The 25,695-nt window shown below is 40.6% G+C and overlaps 1 protein-coding gene across 6 annotated transcripts in view; it reads left to right on the top strand.

Annotated features, from left to right (window-relative positions):
* satb1b (SATB homeobox 1b) overlaps positions 1 to 9,783 on the top strand; it is a 132,452-nt gene extending 122,669 nt beyond the window's left edge. For all 6 annotated transcript variants that reach the window (XM_087987291.1, XM_087987295.1, XM_087987290.1 and 3 more), the window contains 2 exons: positions 4,491 to 4,694; positions 7,985 to 9,783. In XM_087987291.1, coding sequence (XP_087843417.1) covers positions 4,491 to 4,694; positions 7,985 to 8,443 — 663 coding nt within the window. In that variant the 3' untranslated portion in view covers positions 8,444 to 9,783. The remainder of the gene's footprint in view (positions 1 to 4,490; positions 4,695 to 7,984) is intronic.
* Positions 9,784 to 25,695: the final 15,912 nt, after the last annotated feature.

Below are 25,695 nucleotides of genomic sequence, written 5' to 3'. Positions count from 1 at the left end.
CAAGCTTTAAGAAAGATGTCAAGGAATTGAAGAGCATACAGCAATTATTTACTAGAATTATGTACTTCCCAATATCCTTCCTTAATTGGGTATAATACTCCAGCAAGGGCCTAACTATGTAATAGAATTTAACTCAGCTACCTCAATGGCTTGATTTCCCTTTAATGTGATGTCAATCAAAAACCATTACCAATATCAGAAAAGAAGGCTTTGTAAGCTTTGGAAGAAATATTTTATTAAACATTCAACTTTCATATTGCCTTTACATTGCATAAACAGAGAGACTGGAAATTTTAACTTACACTCTTGTCGACAGATTTCCAGCTATTTACTTCAGTTGATGGAAAATTACAACTAGATCTATTAACATTGAGCTTTAAACAGCAGCAAATGCCACAGCCACTATTTTAACTGGCTCGGCAGTGAACTTTCAGAACACACCAAGAAAATAAAGCCAGTCAGTCAGTTCCTTTTAACCGTGAATGCAATGATAACATTGAAGGTTTGCTTGTAATAGTAATGTTTTAGAAATAGAATAATAGTATATAAACAAAAAAATCTTCAGTATAGTATAAATTTCAAGGGGCTGAATTTGATCAGAAATTGGCTAACTTTTGATATTAGTGAGTTGTGTTGGAGGTTTTCTCTCCCTGAGGCCTAACAAGAATTCTCACACTATCTCCCCAAGCTAACTTTATTACCTATGCACCACATCCCTTCGGTATCGCATTTGTCATTTCCTACCACTGGCCATAGGCAGCAGTGCTCACCACTAACAAGACCTTCAAGATTCCAGTGTTGGCAGCATCTTTACAGCTCAGCCACGCACCATGTCAGGCTGTGAACAATGTCAGTCTGGGCAGCCCTGAACATTTCCTAACAATTGATACAGATGTTTTGGACAAGAGAAGTTGACACTTCAGTTTGTTCAAGCGATGTTCTTTGTATATCTTTTTCCTGCTGTGCAGATCTACGAGGTCCATGCACAGCAGCTGCTACTGAAACCGGAAGTCAATGCACAGAATGTGCAGACACAAAACTTAGAGGGAACACAGACCTCATGGTGGACTGAGCGTTACAAGGGACAGCTATCCGTCTCCCTCAGGACCAGTAGAGGAGACCATGCCACCATATCCTGCCAGCCTAGTCTGAGATTGCCAGCCAGGTCAGTGTAGTTTGAGGAATACCCAGCTATGCAGGGAGAAGCTCAGTTACTTTCACTGCTCTATGAGACTAAGTGCCACTTTCTTCTTTTTGCTACCTCACAGTCACACTATCTCTACTACAACACCCATCTTCACCAAGGCTCATGGTCTTACTATGCCACGCAACAACTTCCCTCACTTGCTCTGACCCACCCAATAACCCCTAAACCTAACGCTAGCCCACACCACTAAACTCACATGGCCTCTGCACCACCTATTCAATCACTCGGGACACCTCACATTTCCGGCACCTGCACTAGCATTCATAGTGATGCCAGCCATTTCCACCTCATTTAATCCCTCCCTTTGCTTCATTCTAAGAGAAGATGGTCCACAAAAAAGGCAAAAAAGACCAAGGTAGGTGGTGGAGAGCGCAACATTCAGCTAATTGGGGATGTGATTACCTTTAAAACATGGAAACTAGGAACAACATTAGGCTATTCAGCCCTTAAAGACTGCTCCACTATTCAATATGATCATGACTGATTTTCTGTGTCAATGCCATATTCTCACTTCCTTCCCGTACCCCTTATTGCCTTTAATATCTGAAATATTATCTGTCTCTTTCTTGAATATATTTGGTGGCTTGGCATCCACAGCCTTTGGGAGAGAATTGCACAGATTCACTATATTTGAGTGAAGAAGTTTTACTCAATCTCAGTCCTAAATCATCCACTCTGTATCCTGAGACTGTGACCCCTGGTTCTACCTGGTCAGTCCAGTACTGTTAGAATTTTATGCATTTCAGTCAGATTCCCTGTCATCCTTCTAAACTCTAATGAATACAGGCCCAGTCGAACCAAGTTATTGAGAGACTGAGAGAAAGAATTTGCGTGAGTTAAAAAGAGCATAAGTCTGGTAACTAGGACAATACGAAGAACCACAAATAGTGCCCCAACAAATAACTGGAACTACCAAAAAATATGAATCTTGTAAAGGATGTCAAAATCAACATGAACAATTTTTACAATTCTATTGTAATAAAAAGGATGCTGGAATCAGTGTGGGTCCCTTCAACATTCCTAAAGGTCAATATTGTTGATGAAAATGTTTTAAAAAGTGGACATCTGCAGGGCTACAGGAAAGTTGGATGAGGTAAATGAGGCATGTCATGCTCACATGTGACGAAATGGCTGCCTCCAGTGTTGTATCATTCTACAATTCAGAGTCTTTTCATGACCCATATTTGGACAAGGAACATGCTTCCATCTCTGTTAAGAGGTTCCCAATCAAAATTGCAAAGAGAGACAGTTTTCAAATGGGGATGGGTTCGGGATCTGGAAGGAGTTCTAACTACAGTTTCCTGCCTTGATAGAGGAAATCCAGCTGCTAATAACATTACAAAGGGGTAACATATAAATCTAAGGAGAGGGTAACAGATTGATGCAGGGGATTTTGAGAGACTTTGCAGGTAATAGTGCAGGATTGTAAGAGAATCTGTTCCAGAGAATGTAGATTGTTGTTATCAAATGCTGTCTGCAACAGTAATCGTTGTTCAGGTGCTTCAGCTATGGTATGAAGGACAATTGACCTAAGAAGTACAACACCTATTCTGGAATTGCCTTTCAGGGCAATGAAAATTACATTATAACCGTATCTGGGTTATGTGGTACAAATAGGCTCAATAGACCGAATACTTTTGCCTGAATTAATACCATGAGGGGTCATAATTTTAAGGCAGTTGGAGGAAGGTTTAGGGGAGATGTCAGAGGTAGGTTCTTTACACAGAGAGTAGTGGATGCGTGGAATGCACTGCCAGCAGTGGTAGTAAAGTCAGATACATTAGGGACATTTAAGTGGATAGGCAAATGAAGAGTATGTAAGTTAGTTTGATCTTAGAGTAGTATAAAAGGTCGGCACAACATCGATGGCCAAACGACCGTATGTCATGTACTGTTCTACGTTCTATGTTGTAATGCATTCTTCTTAAGATAAGGTTACATCTATGAATCAAATAGTGTACAGCATTTTTTTTATCAGTTCACAGAACATAGGTGATGCTGGGTAAGCCAGCATTAATTGCCCATCTCTCATTGCTCAGTGATTTGAGTCCATTGTTTTGAACTGATGTCTTGAACCAATGTACCCCATGGGGTGTAGGGATACCTACTGTGCTGTTAGGAAGGGAGTTCATTTTAAAATTATTGATTGAGTTTAAATTCTACCAGCTGTCATTGCATGATTTGAACCAGTGTCCTCAGAGCATTAGCCTGGGCTTCTGAATTGTTAATCCAATGACATTACCACTATACCACTTCTTCCCATTAGAATCAAAGAATCCCTACGAGTCTGCACCGGCCCTCAATAAAGCTTCCCACCCAGGCTCAGTCCCCCACCTCATTTCCATAACCCCAGATTTCCCATGGCTAGCCTGTGCATACCTAATCACTACGGGGCAAGTTAGCATGGCTAAACTGCCTAACCTGCATAACTTTGGACTGTGGGAGGAAACCCATGCCGACAGGGGGAGAGCATGCAAACTCCACACAGAAAGTCACCCAAGGCTAGAATCGAACATGGGTCCCTGGTGTTGTGAGGCCTCCTAACTACTGAGTCACTCTGCCATTGTTAATGATTTTGATTTTTACTGGGAATTTTTAAATATTATTTTGTTATGAATTTATTGTTGCTTTGTTAGCAAAGTTCCAATTTTAACCATAATGTTTTCTGCACAGTTGCAGGCTGTGAGCAGTTCAGTTGCTGGTTGGTCTCCTGCCAACAGCATTTCAATTTGCACCCAAACAGATGTTTTGACTTGTAGACCCTTACATCTCAGTCAGAAAGTTGTAGGCTCAAGTCCCACTGCAATGCACTTGAACACAAAATACCAATGGCGTGCTGCTCTGTCCGAGTTGCTACTTTTATATGACACGTTAAACCAAGGCACAAGTTGCCCTCTTAAGACGACATTTAATATCCCATGGCAGTATTTAGAAGGTGAACAAAGGAGTCCACCCTTGTGTTCTGACCAGTAGTGATTTCTCAACCAAAATCAGTTAAAGCAGGCTATCTGGTCACTATTTGACTGCTGTTTTGTGGGGTTTTTTGGCTGTCACAGTTCCCCACATTACAACCGGGACTGTAATCTCCAAAAGAATTTGAAGAGTTGGAAGATGCTTAGGAACTCCCTGAAACATTGAAATTTATTATATAAATGCAGGATTTTTCCTTTTGTTCGTGTGTTACTTTCAATGGTTACTTACTCTTTGGGATATTTTGATAAATTGTGCCGAGAATATGGTGGGAAACTAATGTGTCTTGCTCTATTCACATTCTTCTACCAAGGGGTGGTTATGTGAACTGCTACGTTGGAAAGAAGACCCCTCCCCAGAGAATAGGACTCTTTGGGAAAACTTATCAATGATCAGGAGGTTCTTGAGCCTTCCTCAGGCTGAGAGAGATGCCATTTATGAGCAAGAAAGCAACATGATCCATCACCATGGAGACCGACCATCCCACATCCTTCATGTTTCTGCAGAGCCAATTCAGGTTAGTATACCTTACTGAGTAATCTACAAGACAATCCCTAGGAAAGGTTTTAGCCTACTGCTAATTGATAACAGTTTGATGAATTGCTGTTTTAACATGAAACCTGTCAAATAAATAAGTACTCCTGTGTCTTCTGCATTGAACTAAGGCCAAAACAATGGGATTAAAACACCTGGAGTCATTGAGTCATAGAGATGTACAGCATGGAAACAGACCCTTTGGTTCCAACTCATCCATGCCAACCAGATATCCTGAACTATTCTAGTCCCATTTGTCAGAACTTGGCCCATATCCTTCTAAACCCTTCCTATTCATATACCCATCCATATGCCTTTTAAATGTTGCTAATGTACTAGCCTCTACCACTTCCTCTGGCAGCTCATTCCATACACGCACCACCCTCTGTGTGAAAAAGCTGCCCCATAGGTCACTTTTATATCTTTCCCCTCTCATCCTAAACGTTTGCCCTTTAGTTCTGGACTTCACTACCACAGGGAAAAGACCTTGCCTATCCATGCTCTTCATGATTTTATAAACCTCTATAAGGTCACTCATCAGCCTCTGACATTCCAGGGAAAAAGACCCAGCCTGTTCAGCCTCTCCACATAGCTCAAATCCTCCAACCCTGGCAACATCCTCGTAAATCCATTCTGAACCCTTTCAAGTTTCACAACATCTTTCCGATACAAAGGAGACCAGAATTGCATATAATATTCCAAAAGTGACCTAACCAATGTCCTGTACAGCTGCAAAATGACCTCCCAATACCGATATTCAATTCTTTGACCAATAAGGGAAAGCCTACTGAACGCCTTCTTCACTATCCTGTCTACCTGCAACTCTACTTTCAAGGAACTATTAACTTGCGCTGCAAGGTCTCTTTGTTCAGCAACACTCCCTAGGACCTTATCATTAAGTTTATAAGTGCTGCTAAATTTGCCTTTACAAAATGCAGCACCTTGCATTTATCTAAATTAAACTCCACCTGCCATGCCTCAGCCCATTGACCCCATCTGATCAAGATCCCATTATACTGCGAGGTAACCTTCTTCACTGTCCAGTACGTCTCCAATTTTGGTGCCATCTGCAAACTTACTAACTATACCTCCTATGTTTACATCCAAATAATTTATGTAAATGACGAAAAGCAGTGGACCCAGCACTGATCCTTGTGGCACACCACTGGTCAGTCTGAAAAGCAGCCCTCCACCACCACCCTCTGTCTTCTACCTTTGAGCCAATTCTGTATCAAATGGCTAGTCTCCTCTGTATTCCATGAGGTCTAACCTTGCTAACCAGTTTCCCCATGAGAAACCTTGTCAAACGCCTTACTGAAGTCCACATAGATCACATCCAATGCTCTGCCTTTATCAATCCTCTTTGTTACTTCTTCAAAAAACTCAATCAAGTTCATGAGACATGATTTCCCATGCACTGAGCTGTGCTGACTATCTCTAATCAGTCCTTGCCTTTCCAAGTATATGGGAGAAAGTGAGGACTGCAGATGCTGGAGATCAGAGCTGAAAAATGTGTTGCTGGAAAAGCGCAACAGGTCAGGCAGCATTCAAGGAGCAGGAGAATCGACGTTTCGGGCATAAGCCCTTCTTCAGGAATCAAGTATATGTAAATGCTGTCCCTCAAGATTCCCTCCAACAACTGGCCTACCACTGATTTCAAGCTCACCGGTCTATAGTACCCTGGCTTTCCTTTACCACCTTTCTTAAAAAGTGGCACCATGTTAGCCAACCTCCAGTCTTCTGGCACCTAACCTGTGATTTTCAATGATACAAATATCTCAGGAAGGGGCCCAGCAATCATTTCCCTAGCTTCCCACAGAATGCAAGAATACACCTGATCAGGTCCTGGAGATTTATTCACTTTTATACGTTTCAAGATATCCAACACCACCTCCTCTGTGATATGGACATTTTTCAAGATATCATCTGTTTCCCCACATTCTGCATCTTCCATGTCCTTCTCCACAGTAAACACTGATGCAAAATACACTTTTAGTATCTCCCTCACTCCTGCGGCTCAACACATAGGCCGCCTTGTTGATCTTTAAGGGGCGTTATTCTCTCCCTAGTTACCCTTTTGTCCTTAATGTATTTGTAAAAACCATTTGGATTCTCCTTAACCCCATTTGCCAAAACTATCTCATGTCCCCTTTTTGCCCTCCTAATTTCTATTATTAGTATACTCCTACTGCCTTCATATTTTCTATTAATTCATTTGATCTATCTTGTCTATACCTGACATATGCTTCCTTCTTTTTGTTAACCAAGCCCTCAATTTCTTTAGTAATCCTGCTTTCCCTACACCTACCAGCCTTTCCTTCACTGATACTTGAAATCTCCTTACAAATTTGTTTCTCAATTTTCTGCTGACTATTAGGAGGTCTATAATTCAATCTCAATAAGGTGACTATCCCTTTCCTATTTCTCAGTTCCACCTAAATACCTTTCCTGGATGTATTCCCAGGAATATCCTCCCTAGGTACAATTGTAATGCTATCCCTTATCAAAAATACCACTCCCCTCCTCTCTTGCTCTCCCCTTACTGTAGCATTTGTATGCTGGAACATTAAGCTGCCAGTCCTGTCCATCCCTGAGTCACTCTTCTGTAATTGCTGTAATACCCCAGTCCCATATTCCCTGAGTGCCCTGAGTTCATCTGCCTTCCCTGTTAGGCCTTTTGCATTGAAGTAAATGCAGTTTAATTTATCAGTCCTACCTTGTTCTCTGCTTTGTTTCTGCCTGTCCTGATTGTTTGACTTGCTCCTTTTCCCAGCTGTACTAGTCTCAGATTGATCTCTTTCCTCGCTATCCCCCTGGGTCCCAACCCCCCCAACAACCTTACTAGTTTAAATCCTCCTGAGCAGCTCGAGCAAATCTCCCTGCCAGTGTATTAGTCCTTTCCAATTCAGGCACAATCTGTCCTTCTTGTACAGGTCACCTCCACCCCAGAAGATATTTCAATGATCCAAAAATGTGAACCCTTCTCCCTGCACCAGCTCCTCAGCCACGCATTCATCTGCTGTATTGTCCTATTCCTACTCTCATTAACTCGCAGCACCATGAGTAATTCAGATATTACTACCCTCGAGGACCTCCTTTTTAAATTCCTTCCTAACTTTCTATATTCTCCCTTCAGAATCTCATCCTTTTCTCTTCCTATGTCATTAGTTCCAATCATGTATATAAGTTGTTTTAGCTTATTTCAGCATTTCAATGATGCTAACATGTTAATGTGTGATGAACAGTCTAATGATTAGTTATCTTTGCTTATAGCAACAGCCAGCAGCACCCCGACTTGCACCTAAACAACCAACATCAACACCAGCAGAATCAGAAGATGAGAGCCGGCATAAGCCCAGATCTCGCACTAAAATTTCTGTCGAAGCCCTGGGGATCTTACAGAGCTTTATTCAAGATGTGGGTTTGTACCCAGATGAAGAAGCAATTCAGACACTCTCAGCTCAACTTGACCTGCCCAAGTATACCATCATAAAGTTTTTTCAAAACCAACGTTACCATCTAAAGCATCATGGTAAGCTGAAGGACCATGCAGGTTTGGAGGTGGATGTGGCTGAGTATGAAAAAGAGGAATTGCTGGAAGACTCGGAGGACTCAGAGGAAAGCGAGGAAGGCAAAAGTTCAAAAGAAATATATTCAGTTAAAGTGGAAGAGACATTGTCTGGAGAAGGGACTACAAATAACTTAGATCCTGATCAGGAACCAAAAGACTGACCCTGATATCATATGAACATTTTCTTTTTGTAACTGTGCCACAGATGTATAATTACATGAAAACCCGTCTTGTTTCCTGCATTATTCATCAGAAAGACCAATTTGTCTTTACAAACTTGCACAAATAAATATAAAGAGTCCCAGTAAAAGACTGAACAAATCTCCTGTGGATAATGCAGACTGCACTAGAAGTTTTTCATTTTTTCTTTCAAGCAAACAAGCAGCTACATATGAAGTATTTGGGATTGCCTTGAACATTTTTTGTAACTGCTGTTTACTGATTAATGACAGTTTTTGTACGGCACATCAACAGAGGAAACTGACACTGTATGATGTTTGACTGTATTAGCTGTCAAACTTAAAATGCTCATTCAGAAGCTTTCCACAACTGATCACAGGATAGCCAGTTCTGAATGGATCAAACACTCCAGTTTCAATTCTCCACCCAAACCAGTATGTTTCTTGCAACTTAAAAGGAAAATCTGGCCTTTTCAAAATTAACAAAATTACAAATGAGAATACTTTGTGCTTAGCTATATATTGTTAAAGTTGCAAAAAAAATGAAGAAACTGCTCGCTGTAAAACGCAGCGTTAATGGAAAATATGCCAATAATTGCCTTGTGTAATATGGCACTGCCATCATTCAATTATTCTGCAAGAGAGCAATCACTGTAACTTTGAGTCTTGTCATTACCTGATTTTAAAATGTGAAACACAATTTTTTTTTAAACTTTGTGTAGTCTAGATTATTTATTTTCAGAAAAGTTAGCCTCATGATGTAATTAATTTTTTGAATTTTCTGTTACATGTAACATAGTGCTTTTTCATACTGACTTTTTCTATTTATAAATGTATTTTGATGGGCAGTGATACAAAGTGTCTTAAAAGTTTCAATTGAAAAATTGTGCTTTAAAATTTGCCTAAAAACTGCTGTATGTTATCAAAGCAATTCATACCATGGGCTTCACTCTTTATGGTGTATGCAATTTTCTATATTAATGTTAAACCATCATGCAAATGAATATAGGTCAATAAAAAATAAAATACATTAGATAACTTATAAACTTCACAGAAAAATAGATGTGTTGCAATGTGTCTTCCTTCAGTTTACAATGGATTGAAGCTTTTTTCAGTATAAATTTCTGTATGAAGATCACAAGTGTACCTGTTTTTCTGAGTTATATTGCAATGTGGAACTATGAGATCACAAATTATTTTGTTAAACCTGACCATGTTAGACTTTTTTTTAAAGCATCACAGGTTTTCTTTATGCAAAAATGTTCAAATGGGGATGGTTATTAATTGTTAATCGCACAATTAAACTATCTTTGTATAATATGATAATACTTGTTTGTTTCTATCTTCATTATTATTGAAGTATAATTGTTAGCCAATACATTGCTTATTTGTGGCTATTTTTGATGTGCAGATACTTAACACATTACTTATAATTGAAGTGCTTGTGGTCTTTTTAAGTGAGATTGTAGATTAACCTAAAGCAGTAATTAATCATATTTTAGAGCACTGACTTGACATGAACCGACTTTACTTTGAATATTCTCCATACAGTGAATTAATTCAGATCAGTTCTTTGCCCAGCTCCCAGAAGTAAAAGAACTGGAAGTTTATCCACTGTAACACCAATTCCAAGGAACAGCAATATAGAAAAAGTTAGGAAGATATATTGCTTAGAGCGTAATTGTCAAGTAGTGGTGTTCCAAAGCCTCTTCTGCCCTTGTCCTTCAAGATGGTAGAGGCCTTGGGAATAAAAGGTACTCATTGATGAGCCTTGATTTGCTGCAGTGCACTTCATAGATGGAACACACTGCTGTCGCCATGCGATGGTGGTGAAGTGAGTGAATTTTGAAGATTGTGGATCAAATGCCAGTTAAGTGAGCTGATTTGTCCGGGAACTGTTGAGCCTATTGTGTGTTGTTGGAGCTACACCCATCCAGGCAGGGGAAGAGCATTCCATCATGCTCCCAACTTGTGCTTTGTAGATAGTGGACAGGTCTTGGTGAAACAGCGAGTGAGTTAATTACCATATAATTCCTAGCCTCTGATCTACTCTTGTAACCACAGTATTTAGATATCTAGTCTAATTTAGTTTTGGGTCAATGATAACCCCAAGCCATCAGTAGTGGGGAAGGAAAGTCATTGGTAGAGCAGCTGAAGATGTTTGGACCTAGGGCACTATCCTGAGGAACTCCTGAAGTGATGTCCTGGGATAGAGATAATTGACCTCCAACAACTGCAACCATCTTCCTTTTTACTAGGTATGATTCCAACAAGTGGAAAGTTTTCCCAAATTGCTATTAACTCCACTTTTGCTTGGGCTTCTTGATGCCATTTTCAGTCAAATTCTGTCTTGATGTAAAGAGCAGTCACTTCTATCTTACCTCTGGAGTTCAGTTCCACTTGTCCATCTTGAACCAAGGCTATAATGAGGTCAGGAACTTAGTGGCACTGGTAGAATTCAAACTAAGCTTCAGAATAGATAATTATTGAACAGACGTTGCTTGATGGCACAGTTGACCACCCCTTCCATTATTTTACTGATGAGCGAGAGTGGAATGATAGGATGGTAATTGGCTTGATTGTAACCATCCTGCTTTTTGTGCACAGGCAATTTTCTACATTACAAGATAGTTGCAAGTATTATCATTTTCCTGGAATAGTTTGGTTGGAGGTGCAGCTAATTCTGAAGCACAAGTCTTCAACTGGAATTTTGTCAGCACTGATAGATTTCAAGAGATACGTGGTTACAGATTGTAATCGAATACAATTCAGATGCTGCTGCTGGTGGCCAGCACCTCATGGATGCTCAGTCCTGAGCTGCCTGATCTGTTCAGAAATTATCCCATTTACCATGGTGTGAATAAGACATAAAATAGTGGAGGGTATTTGAAAAGTGAAGACCGGTCCTTGCCTACACAAGGACTGTGCAGTGCTCTCTCTTCTACCAGTATTGGCATGGAGAGGTGCACCTATGAAAGGTAATTTAGAGAGGGCAACATCAAGTAAGTGCTTCCCTCATTATGTGCTGCAGACCCCTCGTCTAGCAGTTATGACCCTTAGGACACAACAAACCTGGTCACTAGCAGTGCTACTGAGTCACTCTTGGTAATGGACATTGAAGTTCCCAGACTGTATTCTGTAACCCATCACCCTCTGTTCCCTTCAACTGATTTTCAACATGGAGGAATGCTGATTCATTAGCCAAGCAGAGGTAGATTATATTGAGCAGGAGATTTATTTGTGCATGTTTAACCTGATGTCATGAGAAATCATGGGATCCAAATTAATGTTGAGGATTCCCAGGGCATCTCCCTTCCAATTATATAACACTGCACTGCTACCTCTGATATTGTAATGGTGGTGTCTGCAAGGTATGCATATGTCAAACTAGTCTGTGGGGCAACTCTACCAATTTTGTCACAAGTACCTAGATGTTAGGAGGCATTTGAAAGGTTAACAGGAATGACTGTGCATTATTGATGCGAAGGTTGACCAGCTTGTCCTTCAATTTAAGTTTTCACTTTGGTGTTTTAGCAATTAGATACAACTGAGTAGCTTCTCAGCATACTTTCAGAGGCCAGTGAAGAGTCAGCAATGATCTATTTGACTCTGAACTGACATCACATTTTATTGCCTAAGGTGCATTAGTGAACCAGTTCTTTTTATAGTTCACAATCGTTTCATGGTCACCCATGGACCTCCAGATTAACAATCCAGTGATATTACCCCTACCCCACTTCCCCTAAAAGCAGAACCATTGAAATAAGCATCAAAATGGTATTAACCATATTGCTAATGATGAGTTCATCTTTTGTTCCTGCTGAAGTAAATAATAGTTTTAAAATCATTTATGCTTGACCTGACAATAATACAGTATCCAAATAAAATAGTTTCCCACTTGCTACCTACCCATATATTAATGGATTAGGCCCAGTATGGATGAATGGAATAATAGGGGTCAAACTGACAGAATTCTTCATTCATTTTGAATCCAGCAGTGTCTTTAATTCCAAAGCTGCATTGCAAGCTGCTTTTAAAATGAATCTCTTATTGCTCACTTGGAGAGAAAGACCACTTCAACTTTTGGTAAACACTTGAACTTCTATGTTGATGTACTCCACATTGCCCTTCTTCTGGTGGTGTATTTACATTAGAGAAGCTATTTTCCCAGCAGAGGAAGCTATCTTCCCAGCAGAGGAACTACTGAGAAGTGACTACTGCACATAATTTTGATACTTATTACTAGGTGATGAGCTCCTGAAACTAATCTATCCCTTTTAAATCTGTCATGTTTTATTGAATTAGCGAATTGCTTTAAGAAAGCAATACACAGCAAAGCGGGAATTTGGTGCTAAAAAAATTGAGTTTAAATCAGAAAATTTAAGTTGTTATTGATTTAAGAGTTGATTGAAGTCTGCTATGAAGTCCATCCAATAACACCTTAAAAGTTTTTATTTCTGAAGAAGTATACATCGAGGGCCGAAGGGCCTGTTCTGCGCTGTTCTATACACAGAGTGATTTGCAAAACTGGTATCTAAGATGAAAGGGATTAATAAAGGATGAGTTACATGGAATGGGATTTGCTGAGGTAAGATATTCACCTAGGATCTTTTTGTGATTTGTTAAAAGCTGTACACATAACCTTTGCGTATCACCAGAACCTCATCCTGGAGTGCTGGCGCTGGAGAATTAATTTTGACTCCACCATAGGCATCACAATATAGTCTTCTTACCTGTGTCCAAAATCTCAATACAGTTTGACTAATACGTGATGAATAATGAATCTTGTAATTGACAGAGGATAGTGAGGGCTATTTTGGCATGATTCAGAATGTTCGTGATTGATGGACTGTAGTGGGTGGTGAAGAGTGTCTGACATAGGTGGTCAGTCAAATTGGTTATGTTTAATATAAAGGTGAATGCAAGTTCCAGAAAAAACATAAAAATCAAAACAAGATTTAAGTTTCATCTTAATGTTTGTCAGTCATATTTGGCCTGCTGAAATTTTGTTCCAAAGAGTTAAGAACAATGCATAATTTTGCAAAACATTTAAAAATGATAGTGTAATACAGACAGGATAAACAAAGGCTATGCAATTTAAAAATCCTTAGAGTCTTTGACTTGTTAAATGTTTAACCTGGGACCAAGTTTAGTTTAATTGTTATCCCTTATCCAGAGCAGCAACAAATATATAATATGCCTTTGAGGTCTTGGTGAGTTGTTGTTTGCCCAGTTTGCATTATGTAGGGCACTAACTGACAGGAGGATGAGGATGAATCGGGGGGTGGGAGTTAGAGAGAGAGAGAGAGAAAACATTCCAGGTTTTGCTGTTATCTAGCCATCAAGTGATTAATATACATGTAATATGATAGCACATATCAATTATTCTACTCTGCTGCTCAAAACTTACTCAGTATATATATCTCTCAACCTGGTCCCATTGTCTTTCCAAGCTTGTTAATCTTAGGTGAATCTTTTATCACCAAATAAATGTAAATGTTCTTTCTGTCTGCAAAGAACAGAGTTCTATGTGTGAATATATGTGGCTTCCAGAATGCACAACTACATCACACTAATGTAAGATCCAGCATGAGGAAAGGGATCAAGATCTGTGCTATGTTATACAGATCTAATTCAAAACTTGCACAGTTAATGTGCAAAAATTAGGTTCTGAACGGAGCAGTAAACTTTAGAAAACACTTAATAGTTACACAAGGCCCAGTGTCATATTCACTTCCAGCACCTCCGCTCTCAAACCCCACCCCTCCAACTGCAACAAGGACAGAACCCCCCTGGTCCTCACCTTCCACCTCACCAACCTTCGTATACATCATATCATCCTCCGCCACTTCTGGCACCTACACATGGACTCCACCACCAGAGATATATATCCCTCCCCACCCCTATCTGCGTTCCATAAAGACCATTCCCTTCGCGACTCTCTTGTCAGGTCCACACCCCCCACCAACCCACCCTCCCCTCCTGGCACCTTCCCCTGCCACTGCACCTTGTCACCTCTATCCAAGGCCCCAAAGGAGCCTTCCACATCCATCAGAGTTTTACCTGCACCCTCACACATCATTTACTGGATCCTTTGCTCCCAATTTGGTCTCCTCTACATCAGGGAAACAGGACGCTTACTTGCAGAACACTTCAGAGAACATCTCCGGGACACCCGCACCAACCAACCCCACCGCCCCATGGACGAACACTTTAACTCCCCCTTCCACTTCGCCAAGAACATGTAGGTCCTGGGCCTCCTCCATCGCCACTCCCTAACCACCCGATTCTTGAAGGGAGAATGCCTCATCTTTTGCCTTGGGACCCTCCAACCCCACAGCATCAATGTGGATTTCACCAGTTTCCTCATTTCCCCTCCCCGCACCTTATCCCAGATCCAACCTTCCAACTCAGCACCACCCTCATCACCTGTTCTACCTATCCCATCCTTAAATGTATTCAATATAAGAAATTTCATAAAGCTCTGGGCCAGACAATTCTAAAGATTCACAGCTCTTTGAGTAAGTATTTGTAATTTCAGTCCTAACTGATTGGACCCATAGCCTCAGATTCCCCAAACAGTAGAAACATTATCTCAACATCTAACTGACATAGCTCCTTCAGAATCTTGTATGTTTCATTCATATAGGCTCTCCTTCTAAGCTCCAGATAATATATAGCAGTGCTGTCAATTCAGTGTGTATACACATGAAAATATTTCTTCTGACACATTCTTTCTTCTGTGTTCATTTAAACATTCCAAAATCTTCCTGAAATATTTTGTCGAATTCACGGCACTAACCATAATGATGATTGTGCATCCATCTGTTTTCCACCAGACATTATTGAGGATGGGGACGGACAACGCCTTTCTAGGAATGTGCACAATAAGCTTTGTACAGGTAGATTATGCCCATTGTTATCAATGCAGAACCTCAGTATCCTTTCTGTTAAGCTCAATGAAGGGTGCTTTGGACAGTGACAGAGCTTGATAGATGTGGCTGCCTAAAGACACAATTTTTGCCAATGTTTTAGAAAAAGATATTTAGTAAAGAGAATAGGAAGAAGAAGCTACAAATCCTGACATTCTTATGACCTGCATCTGTTAAAAACATTAAAGGAAGTATCTGCAGAGACAGTGGATTTACAGGTTTGATCTTGCAGAGTTCTTCACATTCAAGAAAACTTTCCACAGAGGGCAACAAAAAGAGCATGTCAATTTAACAAAGCAGGAAGATAGTAAACAGAGGACAATAGACATTTAGCCAATACCAGTCGCAAAACCAAAGCTAAAATTCATTACCATTGATGTGATAACAGGTTACCTACAAAGAATAAGCAGCATAGGAATGGGCTATTTGGCCCTTACAGTGCATACTGGTCTACTCATGCCTGTTCTCATCTAAATCTACCATCTGACACGTCTATTCCTTTCTCCATGAAATGCTTGTCAAGCTTCCTGTTAAATACATCAGTATTATTCACTTCAATAATTGGCGGTGATAGCGAGTTCAATATTCTTACCACTCTTTGGATATTGAAATTTCCTATTAATTTTATGGTGGCCATTTTGTATTGATAGCCATCCCCACAAGAGGAAACGTTCTTTCTGTATCCACTCTAGCAAAACCTTCCATAATTTAAATGATATCTATTAGGCCACCCTCAACCTTTTTCCAAGAGAAAAGTGATCAGTGTCTCAATCCTTTTCTGATAGGGACATCCATATATCTCTTGTATCATCATCAACAATAACCTGCTCAGTGATGCCCAGTTTAGGTTCTATCAGGGCCACTCAGCCAATTACCTCTTTGCAGCCTTGGTTCAAACATGGACAAGAGGGCTGAATTCCAGAGGGGAGCTGAGAGTGACAGTCCTTGGCATCAAGGCTGCATTTGACCGAGGTTGGCATTAAGGAGCTCTACAAAACTGGAATCAGTGGGAAAACTCTCCGCTGATTGGAGTCATATCTGGCACAAAGGAATTGAATTGAATTGAATTCATTGTCATGTGTACCAAGGTACAGTGAAAAGCTTTGTCTTGCGAGCAATGCAGGCAGATCACAGAGTTAAGTAGCATAGATAAGTAAATAATAGGTAAACAGCAGCAAAACAAAAACACAGGTACAGGCGAAGGTTATGATTTTGTGAGTCCATTCAGTATTCTAACAACAGTAGGGTAGAAATTGTTTCAAAACCAGCTGGTGCATGTGTTTAGGCTTCTGTATCTTCTCCCCGATGGTAGAGGTTGTAGAAAAACATTGCTTGTGACTGTTGTATTTTCGTCAATACACCTCCAGGTCATCTCTGCAGGGGTTCCTCAAAATAGACATTCTTTTAATCAACCTGTTCAGAGATATTATTGCACGCCTCTTGAGCAAGTAGGACTTGAACCCAGTTCACCTAGTTCAAAGGTGGAACACTACCACAGTGTCATAAGAGGCTAGGTTCCTCAGGAGTGTGTCCTTGGCCCATCCATCTTTATCTGCTTTAACAATGAGCTTCCTTCCATCCTAAAAAGGAAGTAGCTATGTTCATTAAAGATTGCAAAATGTTTAGCCCTATTCATGAATATTTAGTTGCTGAAGCAGATTATATTCAAATTCTGCAAGACCTGGACTAAATAAGGGTTTGATCTGACAAGTGGCAAATATCATTTGCACTGCGCAAGTGCCAAACAATAATCATCTTCAACAAAGAAGAATCTAATCATCGACCCTTGACATTCAATGGAAATACCTTAACTGAATCCCTCACTGTCAACATTTCAGGTGTTACCATTAAACAGAGGTGAACTGGACTGGTCATATTCATGCAGTGTCTGCAAGAGCAGCTCAGAGACTCTGGAGATGGTGGTGTCATGGTAATGTCACTAGCCTTGTAATCCAGAGCATTTATGTGGATGACAATGGCTGAGTGATATTATAGCCAGATTATTAATCCAGAGACCCTGGTAATAATCTGGAAACTAGGGTTTGAATCCTGCCATGACACATAATAGAATTGGATTCAATTATGAATCTGAAATTAAGATTCTAATGATAACAATGAGACCACTGTCAATTGTCAGGAAAAACCCATCTGATTCACTAATATCCTTTTGAGAAGAAATCTGCCATCTGTGCCTGATCTGGCCCACATATGACAATAAACCTGCAGTAATGTGGTTGACTGTTAGCTGCCCTATCGGCAATAAATACTGGCCTAGCCAGTGACACCCAAAGCCTATGAATGAACTTTTTAAAAATCAGGAGATTGTAAATGTGGGAGCAAGAATGAGAACTTGCTTTCCCACTGGGGGCAGTATTGACTCTTGGGTAAAGTGTGCACATTTTATAGTCCAAGTTGTGAGGTGAGCAGCTACTTGAACCTTGGAATGTGTTGGTGAATTGTTGGACTTAGATGAAACTTTGCTTTTGCCTGACATTACTTTAGCTTCACAGCCATTGGCAAGGATTAATTTGTAATGTCTAATGACATGGTCAATATTGCTTATGGCCAGAATTGACAGTCAACATCAAAAAGTCAATGAATGAGGTTCACATCCAGAGTTCTGTCATAACAGATGTCATTAACCTGTAACTGGATGTGATTCAGTTTAAAAAAAACACTTAATCCACCCACTCCATTGTGGTGGCAGCCATTTTTAGTTTCATTTCCACACTTTTGATTTGGATAAGGGATGGAAGGTAATACATGTCGAATGAGATGCAGGTACAGCCTTCCAGTTTAGGTGACCCCTGAAACCTTTATGCTCCTTTCTGCTTTGCTCTCCCTGTCAACCTCAATGGCTTTGATTTTCCTCATATTGCTATGCAACTCTTTCATTTAATTCCTTATCACTTCTTTTTACTCTCTGAGCTGCAGGCGGGCAGGTTAATTTGGGAGCATAGCCAGATTTCATTCATTATCATTATTCCCCTGACTGGATGCAGTGGAATTTCAGAACTGACATTGGCCTACTCCTTGGACTAAGCAACTGACTCCTCAGTCTCGTCACCCCAAATGTCCAATTGACCATGTTCAAGTCCTTGGACTGCTATTGGATAATGCTTTTGACTTATTGTGCTGATACCTTCTGATTGACAACAGTCCCCCATTAACTCAAGACGGCTACTCCCCTTGCACTTTCAGATGTGTCTATTTGGTTGTAGTACATGCAGTTTAAGTTGTTGACACATGCTGCATATGTGACGTTGATAGAGCATGGTGTTGCACAACAAATGTCTATTCCCTTGACTAATCATTGCTGGTAAACATGACAAGTAGCCTGGCTTTGTGTCTGTACTAAAAGGTAAGGCAAGACAGAGTACTGTAAGTCTTTTAAGGCCTAGACAAGGAGTCAAGGCACAATATGGCAAGCAGGTTAAGCCTATATTTATTATAGAGTTTAAAAGAATAAGGGGCCATCTTTTGGAAACATAAAAAGATTCTGAGGGGGCTTGGTAGGAAAAATGTGAGAAACTGTTTCCGCTACAAGGGAATTTTAAACCTACGGGACAGAGTTACAGAATAAGGGAGCACTCATTTACAACAGAAATGTAAGCAAATTTCTTCTCTTTTAGGAGTGTAATGTCTTGATTTCTCTTTCTGTACCTTCGAGAAATGTGGAGGATGGATCACCAATAGTATTTAAAGAAGAGGTGGATTTTTGAAATATTGAGGAATTGAGGGCTATGATGAACTACCAATGTAAGAAGAGTTGAAACTTGGGGCAGATCTACCGTGATCTTACAGAACACAGACTTGAGAGGCTGAAGGCCTACTCTTGCTGCCATCTCTTACGTTCTTACGTTCTAGTGTACATCAGTGCATTGGTGAAAGAGTATTATAGATCAGAAGAACTGAGTGTGAAATCTGTTAATGATCTGTATCATTGATTTGGAGGTGGGCCTCAAGTTAAATATTTCTGATGCAAAGTGATTTCAAGAGGATTTGGAGAGATTGAGTCAGTGAATAAGAACATGATTGTTGGACTATAATATGGATAAGTGTGATTTTGTGTTCCAGAATATGCAGGATATTCTTAAATGACAAGAGATTGGGAAGTGTTGAAGACTAAAGTGACTAAGGGTTTCCTTGTTCATGGGTGTTAGTAGCTAGCAAATGGGTGCAGCAAGCAATTAGGAAGGCAAATGGTACATTCGCCTTTATCACAAGAGATCTTGAGTACTTGCTTCAATTGTATAAAACCTTAGTGAGACCACAACTGGACCACGGTGTGCCCTATACATAAGGAGGGATATACTTGCCACAGAGGGAGTACAGTGAGGGTTTTCGAGACAAATCAGTGGGATGATAAGACTATCCCACGAGAAAGCTTAACAGGATTAGGCTTGTATTCTCTAGAGTTTCAAAGATTGAAAGGCAATCCATTGAAAAATACAAAATTCATAAACAGTTTGACAGGGTAGATGCAGAAAAGATGTGCAAAATCGTATTTTTTCTGAGCCCGAGTTTGGAGGTGGGCCTAAAAGCACAATGTACATCTGCTTGGGCACAGTATTAGGATTTCTTGCGTGATTACATTCTTTCCAGATCATTGCATATTCATGCCTGGCAAAATGCCAAATTTGATAGCAGGCAGGATGTTCTGGCTCCCCTGCCCAAGACATTGTGAGCTCCAACTTCTAGAGGCTTTATTTAAAAGGCACCCAGATAGCAATTTGCCTTTTCCAGGAAGATTAACCTCCACATCTCTGTCAGAAATCTAACAAAAAACAGTACTGTGGATCAGCAAACCCTTCCTCAAGATATCTAGCCAGAAGAGAAGGGAAGTTCTTCCTAACAATTGCAGCAAAAGACTGACAAAAGGCAGTCTGGACAGTGGTGGCTACAACAATGAGCACCCGTGAGTGGCCTCAAGAGAAACTGGTTTCCAGTGCCACAAGAGGATGATGATCTGCTGCACTGTATAAGGGCATGTACCAGCCTCTACTCATAGCTTCATGCCCCTATGAGTGTGAGTTGGCTTTGAAGCTTACCGCTGCACAGAATAGTCACAAACATGATTAGGTACCAGGCAACTCCGTTCAATGCTTCATGCACGATCAAGGTTTCGCATTACGTTGTAACTGCTGATGTAGCCTTACTGAAACTCACTATTACCTCTTACACATTTGCCAGGATTCACACTTAAAACATAAAAGGAACAGGGATACTCAGCAGTTCATGCATCGTTCGATCATTGGTTTTCTGTCAAAAATTGGAGAATGTGCATGCCTAGTAAGATGACACCAAAATTGGAGATGTAGTGGACAGTGAAGGTTACTTCAGATTACAATAGGACCTTGATCAGATGGGACGATGGGCTGAGGAGTGGCAGATGGAGGTTAATGTAGATAATTGTCAGCTGCTGCCTTTTGGAAAGGCACATCAGGCTGGACTTATACACTTAATGGTAAGGTCCTCTGGAGTGTTGCTGAACAAAGAGACCTCATAATGCAGGTTCCTGGCTCCTTGGAAGCGGAGTAGGTAGATAGTATAGTGAAGAAGGTGTTTTCCTTTGCATTGAGCATTGAGTATAAGAGTAGGGAGATCATGTTGTGGCTGTACAGGACATGGGTTAGGCCACTTTTGGAAGATTGTGTGCAATTCTGGTCTCCCTCCTATAGGACGGATGTTGTAAAGCTTGAAAGGGTTCAGAAAAGATTTACAAGGATATTGCCAGAGTTGGAGGGCTTGAGTTATAGGAAGAGGCTGAATAGGCTGGGGCTGTTTTCCCTGGAGCATCAGAGACTGAGAGGTTTATAAAATCATGAGGGGCATGGATAGGATAAATAGACAAAGTCTTTTCCCTGAGGTGGGGGAGTCCAGAACTAGAGGACATAGGTTTAGGGTGAGAGGGGAAAGATTTAAAAGGGACCTAAGGGGGAACATTTTCATGCAAAGGGTGGTACATATATGAAATGAGCTGCCAGAGAAAGTGATGGAGGCTGGTATAATTACAGCATTTAAAAGACATCTGGACGGGTACATGAATAGGTAGGGGTTAGAAGGATATGGGCCAAGTACTGGCAAATGGGACTAGATTAATTTAGGATATCTGGTTGGCATGGATGAGTTGAACCAAAGGGTCTGTTTCCATGCTGTACATCTGTATAACTCTATGACTCTAATTGCTTCCATGAGACGAGGACACCCGGACAAAACATAACTTCAGACTGAACACCTCATAGCTACCTCAGGCACACACATTATGTAATGTTTCACAACAAACTCTTCATCTGTGCTGAACCTCCTTTCAGTCACAGCCCTTTAACACTTAACATCCTCCATACCACACTCTTCTTACTGGTAAAGATCTGAGTTCTCAAGGTTGATATCTACCTGTATCTTTAAATGTAGGTAAAGTATTCATGTACCAGTGTTGATGTCTCTTGATACTTCTACAGGAGAAGAATATTCACCATCCATACAATATTCATAGCTGGTTTGAGGGGATGTCTGATTTCAGATTCTTCATCCACTCTGAAGAGCAGACCACTGAACTGGCAGGAGGGCAATGCAAATGTCCTTGGCTTGATGGAGAGTTGGATATCTACAGCTAAAAATTGAGAAAGCCTTCAAGCAATGATTTCCAGCTGCCCATCAAATATTTTAACAGAACCTTGGGTTAGGGTGGTTCATGACATCAACAAGTTTTTATGTTTTTCTATGCAACCTCTGAATCCCACTTCCAAGTCAGGAACAAGCGAATAAGACCTCAACTTTCAAAGCATATCTCCAGCAGCACCTCACAACACACCACAGAGAAGGAATGAGCCATAGGCTATGCATTGTCAAGGCCTTTCTCCTCACCCTCCACCAGTGCATTAGCCAATCATTAGTAGGTTATGGTCACACGCTAATGAGACAGCACTGACATGGGACTGTTGCTAGAAGAGGAAGAAGCCAAGGTTGTTGACAGTGACAGATTCACTGGAGAAAGGGCTCCTGATGAACCCAATTCAGATGATGAGCCTATGGATTCAGTCAATAGTGAGCTAATAGTGATGTAGTGGCAAATGGGTGAATGCCAGAGTAAGGTGCCTGGGATCAAACAGAGACTAGGGTGAAGGTCAGAGGAGTCTGCCCAAGTTCTGTCTGATGTTGTGACTCTGGCGTGCATGTTTCCAGCTGCCTCCATGTTACTGGCATCAATCATTGTGGAAAGACAGGTCCAGCAGGGAAAATGTTATGTTTCTGAAATGCCTGGAGCCCTTCACTCCAACATGTGAGTGTTCAATCATTGACTTGGCAAGAATGAGCCAAGGCACCTTGACCTCCCTCCATGTCACCCATCTTTTCCAGAGGGTTGAGGGAGGTGGATTTGTGCATGGACAGGAAGGAGGAGTAACAGAAAGAAACCAGGAAATGTCAGGTCACAACACTACAGAAGTGCCGTACCACATGGGTTCCAATCCACCAGAGACCCAAATGCTTCCTTCAAGTAAAGTTAAAGAGGTTGCACCCACTCCTGTGAAGGAGAGCCCCAGAAGGCCAGAGGAGTCCAGGCCCCAGACTTCCAGGGGATGCCTGACAAAGCCATTTGAGGCAAGATGCCAAGGCAGTCAACGGGTTTCTCAAACTTAGCTTGTGGCTGCTAAGGTGGCATGATGTGGTAGGCATAGAAAGATGAAAGGACAGCAAAGTCAATCTGGGTGCAACTCCACTTGACATATTGTACCACTCTCTCATGGTCTCTTTCCACCTGTTAATGCTTATGATTATTTATGTTTTCCATGTTGACCATCTTGATGGGCACCAATCACCCTGGATATTCTTGTCAGTGTCATGTGCAGCAGATTGAAGAGCACTGAGACCCTCATTCTCTGCTTTCTTCTGGGAGGAACATAACCTCTGGGAAGGGAGAACTGAAGTTCAATGGTTACGTTTTACAGATCAATCAGCATGGTGTAGCACCTCTAAATCTTGGTGATAGATGAATGCCCCTTGCAAACGAACCTTTCTATCATATAAGTACAGTCCCCATGTAATCCTGCATGACTCCGTACTGATCGTCTGGCCAGAAATCTGAGCAGGTGGTTTTTGTTGCAAAGCAAACAAAAATACTTTGAATTGATGACAATGTGGTTTTATATTTTAAAGTTAGAAACCAAGCATTGATATTTACTTTTGGATCTTAGTTTTGAGGTATGTTAAGACAAAATCTTTCATTCCCAAATTCAGCCACTGTCAGGTTCTCTCAGACCTGTCTGCCTTGTCTCACTGCTACAATGGCATCCTCAGCATCCATATCATCAGCATCAACTCTCTCAGCATTCATCGAGTAACTGAATGACTGAGAAGAGCTGATTGGTCCACTCATGCTCCTATGCTCCTGTGTTCCAACTATAGATGTTTTCAATGATGTGTGTTATGACAGCAGGTCAGAAGGCCAAAATACTACAGGCACTTTTGCACCTTGATTTCAAAATGTGTTCTTTTTTAAAGGCCAATGCTATAGCGACAAAATAACCGCTGTGTAAATCTCACCCAGTGTCTGGGCATGACATTGAATCTCTCCAGTGCAGAAAGAGGCCATTCAGCTCATCAAGACTGCATTGATCCTCTGAAGACATTTATCCCCTTACCTATTCCCACATTTACCATGGCCAATCCATCTAACCTGCACATCTTTGGACTGGAGGAGGAAACCAGAGAACACAAAGGAAACCCATGCAGAATATACAAACTCTGTACTGACAGTCACCTGAGGCTAGAATTGAACCTAGGTCCTTAGTGCTGTAAGGCAGCAGTGCTAACTACTGAGCCACCATACCAGCCCACATATACTGAAAATTTGTATCTGTTGGTTGAAATCATGAAAATTTCAGGGTCTGTGTCATTCTTTGAATTGGTATTTTGATTTAATTAAAAATCCAAAGTTCATTGGTTTAATTAGAAATAAAACACTTTTTCACAGTGCATTATGACATCTCTCAGTAATGTCTCAAAGCACTTCAGAAACAAGGCACTACTCTGAGACATAACAGCTGTTGTTTGCAGCCAAATATCACATCCATTTTGCACAAAGCATAATCCTACAAAAAAGTAATGACTAGTATATTTTTTCTCACAACTTCCATCAGCACTCTTCTTCAAATTATTAATGTGATTATTAAAATCCAATTGAACTATCAGAACAGGATAATGAGGCATCAATTAAGCATTTGAAGACAATTTCTCTTCCAGGTCTATGCTACAAGTTCATCTCTGTGTTGAATTCATCTTCAATTACTAATGGATTAAAGGGTTATGGTGAGCAGAGAGATAACTGGAGTTGAAGTCAAGATGAGATTAATGAGGATTGTATTCAATGGTGTTACAGGCTCTGAGGGCTGAATTGCCTACTCCTGCTCCTAGTTATTATGTTTTTAGTTCAATTCCACCTTGAGTCCAATGTTTGCTTTCACTCATTTGTTTCTGCATCTTAGATTCGAAAACAGCCAGAGGCAAATGCCAAATGCGCCAACGGATTAGATAGCCGCCCAGTCCTTCACCATGCTACTACGTGTAAATAATGCCAGGATGGAGAAGCCTGCTTCTCTGACCATGATTATTAGTTGTATATTTATCCACCTGAACATCATATTCTGAAGCTCCTTCCCTAAAGCCATCTAGTTCTCAGACTTCTTGGCCATTACCACTTCCATGATTATAGTGGAACGTGTGGGTAGATCAGATTACAAAATGCTCTCAAGTCCTCAGTAATGAACGGCAGGCCATGTGTAGGCTGAATGTGGCTCTCTGAAACTGTAGTAATTGACAAGGTTTCCAGACTTCTTGCGCTAAAACCTCATGTGCCTGATATTGCACAACTGTTATTCTTCTTCTTTCTCAATTAAGTCAATATGAAGAAGTCAATTTTACACATTTCCAAGATTGAAATCTGATAGTGCCAGAATCTGTGGGCGAAAGAATGCTGAGAAAATGAATTTATAAAACCATTCTTTTAGAACTAGTAGTTTTCTTTCCGCTGAACATTTTAAACTAACATTTCTAGCCAATTCAACAACTACCTTTGGACATTGGAATTAAATTTTAAGTGTTAATACTCAGAAATACTGATATGGATGGGCAAATAAAATCTGTAAAACTCTAGAACTCTGGTAAATATCAGATGTAATTCACACCTACAATTTACTGCATTGCCAAAACCAACTGAAACTAAAATAAAGAACTGCAATATTGGAGATCTGAAACAAAATTAGGAATTGCTGATGAAACTCAGCAGGCCTGAAAGCAGAGGTA

Source organism: Chiloscyllium plagiosum, unplaced genomic scaffold, assembly GCF_037043375.1.
Source record: "Chiloscyllium plagiosum isolate Xiang-an unplaced genomic scaffold, Cpla_swu_hap1 HiC_scaffold_5, whole genome shotgun sequence".
In the NCBI taxonomy this organism is placed as follows: Eukaryota; Metazoa; Chordata; class Chondrichthyes; order Orectolobiformes; family Hemiscylliidae; genus Chiloscyllium; species Chiloscyllium plagiosum.
Note: the sequence above shows the minus strand (reverse complement) of the source record. Positions and strands in the feature narration are given on the sequence as shown.